This window comes from Tuber melanosporum, assembly GCF_000151645.1.
Source record: "Tuber melanosporum whole genome shotgun sequence assembly, scaffold_14, strain Mel28".
NCBI classification, from domain to species: domain Eukaryota; kingdom Fungi; phylum Ascomycota; class Pezizomycetes; order Pezizales; family Tuberaceae; genus Tuber; species Tuber melanosporum.
This window is the reverse complement of record NW_003298797.1, coordinates 819701-824956: the sequence shown is the minus strand read 5'-3', so window position 1 is coordinate 824956 and position 5256 is coordinate 819701. Positions and strand designations below refer to the sequence as shown.

Sequence of the window (5256 nt, the reverse complement as noted above, 5' to 3'; positions counted from 1 at the left end):
TTCATCCTACTTGTAGACTGCAGGCCCAGCGTACGGCTAGCACCATCTCATTCACGCGGTGCACCGTGGCGCACCCCAGATGAAATTTTCGTGCTGGGTTAGCCGGAGTGTGAGATACCATCGATCCACCCAGCGGTGGACTCTAAAAGTACACGACATTGTACCAAAATTCATGTACTCGTAGAAAGCACCAGCCACGACTCTGACTCGGTGTCAATATTGAACATTCAGCAATTCTCTCGACTTAGGACCTCCGCAATACATCCACCCAAACACATACAAACAGCTTGTATCCACCAACCCTCCAGCATTGGCCAATCTCAAAAAACCCCACCCGAAAAATACCCACTTCCGCCCCCTCCCCTTCACGCCGAGACTCTAGAAGCCGGACACAACCGAGTGACGCTCCATGACAAGATCAGCGCACACTCCCCACCCCCACCAGAACTCGCGCCCCGCCGTCCATGTCGCAAAAACAGCCCCGCGTGCCCAAGCATAAAACGCCCGGGCTAGGCAGCCGTAGGAGCGCACCTGTGCCCTACATTACCGTACGATACCGAGACCACATATCGCCGGAAGTTCCTGTACACGGCTGCCTCCCCGCGGCACTTGCCCGTTGAATACGGGAGAGCTTGGCTTCGGAAGCGGTGGGAATATTGTGTGGTGGTGGCACCTACGGTGCCCAGCGTTGTATCGTATGTTGGATGTGATGTGATGTGCTGGTTGGTCGTAGGATGGGTCTGGGTGTCTTGTGGTCGTGGTGGACCGGCGGGTACAGAACAGTGCACTTGTGGGAGTGTTGGGGAGATTCTCCCTCTTCAATGACTCGGGGGGAGGGCCCAGTGGAGGGAGTTATTTTATGGTTGGCGGGTGGATGGATGGGTAGCTTTGGCTATGCCTTAAGAGGGGGGTGGGCGGGGATAGCTGCCCGGCGGTTGGAATGCGGTTCTGTGGATTGTGGGGTCTAATAGATTATACTTTTTGATCCGAGCACTGCTTACCTGGTGCTCTAGAGGGGGGGGTTCGAAGCGAGACTTAAGAGTATCGGTAAGTTATATCTACGATAGTGATGATTGAGAGTGCGTTACCAGAGCCAGTTCAATTCACTTCAAGAATTGGATGGCCAAATACTGTATGGCACGTAATTAACCTATATACCCAGATTCCTGCCGAAGGCCCATCTAAATATTTACTCGCCAAAACGGGCAAATGCATAGAAGCCCAGATCATCCATTATTATCCACCGCTTAACTCCAGCCAACACCAATATCAATTCTAAATCCTAGGTAAAAAAGAAAACCTAGACCCTCTAATAATACTCCCAACTAAAGTCCCACTGCGGCTGTGGCGGCAGCGCTTCATCCTCCTCCTCAGGGGGCGGCGGAGTCTCCGGAACCTTCGGCGGGGCAACTGGTACCTTCGGAGGTTTCGGCGGCGGCGGGGGTCTACGGTCTAAATGTCCGGGATTATTGAATAACTTCGAGCGACTACATCTCCATTCGCCGATCAATGTTAGAAACAGGGGCACCCAAGCCTTCCAAAGAAAAGAGGTATCACCGTCGCGGATCCGCCTCCTCCACCACGGTAGGAACCTGAGCAGTATATGGTTGTGCATGGGTAGGTGATTCGCCCTCCTCCTCTTCAATAACTTGAATCAATCCCGAGCGGTCGATATGCCACGCACTCAATTCATCACCCAAGCACGACCTTTCCCTTTCCTCCCGCAAGCGTTCTTCCTGCGCCATCTTGGACTGTAATTCCTGCTCGCCTTCTTCACCGAGGCCCGAGTATACCCCTGCTAGATCATCGCTGATGCACGCAGTCCGGTGCCTGTCGAAGAATTCCGGTGGAAGAGCACCTTTCTCGTCGATTAGTGAGCCGTTCTGGATATCGTCGCTGAGACATTGGATTTCGTGCTCTTCATTGAATTTGTGCTTGTGCGCGATAGATGGGCGGCGGGTTATGTCGTCGCTCATGCAATGTGTGCCTGGCTTTGTCGCGGCCAGCCCCGGGAGTTCGGTTGGCGGGGGCAGAGGGGGGTTTTTGGTGTCATCGATGGATTCTGGGGAGGCCGGTGTATTGTAGTGGTTTTTCATCGGTTCCGCTTGCAGATATATTTGATACTGGTAGCGGTGAAGTTGGTGGGGTGTCTGAATTTTCCCGAGGTTTAGGTACAGGTTTCCGATGTCTTACGGCATGGCCTATTTCTAAAGAGTTTATCCGATCGGGTCCAGGCCAAGATTGCGTTGACAGGTGCCTCCGCGGTGGATCTGCTCTATTCATACTGAGCTCCGGGAGGCTCATGACTGTGGTTGCAGTGCACGGCCGGTCGAATAGATTTGATGACCGTTGGTCATGGGCGGTTGCGGCTCCTGCTGGGGTTCTTTCCAAGTCTGGGGGGGGCGCTTCTGACATTGCCGCCCTAGGCTTATACTCTGCGTACCGGGGCGTTGGCGTGGTTCTTGTTGCTCCCGGGCTCCTAGGGGTTGTCGGAGATGTGGGGGGACTCTGCAGGTGTTGCGGGGTTGCGGAATCCTGCGCCAATGGCGCCAGCCGCTCACGCTGCTCGTCTTCCTCTTTTTGCCGTCGGAGGATTTCCTCTTCTTCTTGCTGCCTTTGGAGGACTTCCTCTCGGACTTTTCTTGAGTACACCGACGGTGATGCGATACCACTAGTACTAGATCGCCTATCTGAACCCTGAACGGTAGGTATTGAAGTGTATGGGAGACTCAGGCTCGAAGAATTGCTACTTGGCACATTGAGGAGCGAGCCTTCCCGACTCGAGACATTGCTATATGTTGAGGCGGGCGGCTGTAAACCCTGGTCTCTCATTGCATCTCGTTTGCGGTTATCCTCTTCTTGTTGCTGGATTAGTGTTTCCAGAATTTTTTTCTGGCGGTACGCAGAATTGTTGTAGCCCTGTGGTTATACAGTGTATGCGGGCGCGGTTTGGGCCGGTGGACGAGGGGGCGGAGGGGGTAGGGGCTGCCTCTGAGGAGAATTATACAATGGGATGTTGTCCATACCTCCTCGTCCAAGTCCCAGCATGGGAGCACTCGATATCCGAGGATTTTGTACTGCCGAACCCCTCCCCGGCGCAAAAATACCCCCGCCTGCCTGTTGCGGGCGAGGCGGGTTCACCACTCCGAAATGTACTCTAGGCGGACTCTGAGGGGACCTTTGCGTCCCACCCTGCTGCTGATATGCCTGCGGTACCGGTCTTGTTACAGGATTATACGTCGGAATCGGTACCTGCGGCGGTAGACTATATCTCCCAAGATTCGCCATCCCACCAGGCCCTCCCCTACCCCTCCCGCCCCCAACCATCCCCCTCCCCGGTGCACCATGCCCGCCTCGATTACTTATGCCAGAATTCATATTTTCGGTCAATTTCGCGACCGCCTCATCCAAGTCATCCTCCTCGTCCTCAGCTTCCTCAAATGGATTCCCCCTCGGTCGCGGCGGGGCCACTCCCGACAGACGCGGCTTCTGCCCGATAACGTGTGAAAGCCCAAGGCGCTCGGAATTGTAGTCTATCCGGTATCCCGTGTCTTCAACTAATCCCTCGTAGGTTGCTTCGTGTGTTGACAGAAGGCTAGCTCCTCGCTTCAGAGCAGATGGCTCAAGGTTTTTGTGGACCTTTTTCCCTTCTTGTGTCTTGGATTTCATCACACTTTTTTCCTCCTTCTCCCCCCCTTAGGATAGCGATGGGTCGTACCGGTAGTTGGTTGGGGGGCTGGCTTGATGGTGTGGACGGATCGGTGGGCAGTGTGGGGGAGGTTACCCTTTCGACCAATTTTCCTACTTCGCCCTTCGTGCTTCTCTCATTCCTGGAGTGTGTGATGCTGGGATTAGTTAGTGGCTCTTGTGTGCGTGGGAAACTGTGGCCGGATTTTGGCTAAGTGCTCTTCACAGTACCATACCGTACAAGTACCATATCGTACCGTAGGGATAATAGTCAAGGATTTAGTGGTGCGTCCTCACAAAGATTGAGCAAACTCCCAGAGGGCTCAGAGTTGTTAATCCTGCCGTATGATACCATGCAAGTCTCAGTGAGCCTCAAAGTCAGCCAAATCCCCAACTCTATTACATAAACCAATTACCGAAGGGCGCTTGAGGAAAAGATTAGCCCAAGTATAAATACCGGTACTGCAGTTTGGGTAAAAAAGAGGTATTTTCGTTTTTTCTAAGCGCCATGTTCAACCATTTCCGCGGCCTCCCTTGCTTACATAAGCCAATAATAATCTCTAGTAGGGCAGGTTCTACAGGTAAGTTAGGGATGAGTGTTTAGCAAAGGACACTACTGCAATCGCCCGGTACGATGGGGCGGCAGCGATGCGCCGGGTCGCGGTGCGTAGCCCCTGGAGGAACTTGTTATTTGCTCAGAAGAATCAAAAAAAGGATCCTAACGCGACCTAAAGAGGCATCCAGGGCACCGCTTTCGGACCCTCATCGTAAGGGATCGCTCCATTCTTGGAGTTGGGAAATGTTTTTATGAGTACTTGTAGGCTAACGCTCAAGAAACATTCTTCATTCAGAGACTCAAGAACCAACAGGACAACCCTACTCCATACCATATTATGAAAATAAGAAACAAACAAAAGGAATAATGAAAACAGGCTACCCCATGATAATCCTCCCAAGTCACTTCAGTCACCGCTCCTTCCATTCTATTCCCTTAGCTCAATGAACCACTTACGGACCGCCAGCAACAGGGTCCTCTGGGCACGGTTTTGCGATCTAGTTCGTCCTCGAATTACAAGTTTCTCGTATGCATTGCTGAAAGGGTGATATATCCCAAAATCGGATTCTTTTGACCCAAGTATTGACCAACACAAAAAGATGCCCCATGCTATCTTGTAAGGATTGAACTCCAAAGAACCTCAAAATCAAGGGATTTCAAGGCCAAAATTTGTCTAGGTGTGCATTCGCCCTCCTCCAGTAAGTCTTGTATAACCTCATCTATCAGACCATTCGTGGTAAATTTTATCGATTCCCTCAGTGATCCATGTGACGTGAAGCTAATGGATTGTATAATACTCTAATATGATTATTAGCTACCAGGTTTGTTCACAAAGTGGGATCTTTACTCACTGTGGGGAGAGGAGATTGGTTTGAACCCATAATGAGGAACAAAAGATAAACTCCTCTGAAAGATGAGGCTTCAATATAGATACTATTATAGAATGAATGAAAGTAGATGGTTAGCATGTCTATAGTCGCCTCTCTAAGGGGATTCGATTGTGGTTTCTGTCC

General features: G+C 51.7%; 1 protein-coding gene; it reads left to right on the top strand.

The window, feature by feature from the left end:
- Positions 1-440: 440 nt before the first annotated feature.
- GSTUM_00004666001 (uncharacterized protein) lies at positions 441-678 on the top strand. XM_002836301.2 has 1 exon: positions 441-678. The coding sequence occupies exon 1, from the start codon at positions 465-467 to the stop codon at positions 618-620; it is 156 nt and encodes a 51-aa protein (XP_002836347.1). The 5' UTR covers positions 441-464; the 3' UTR covers positions 621-678.
- Positions 679-5256: the final 4578 nt, after the last annotated feature.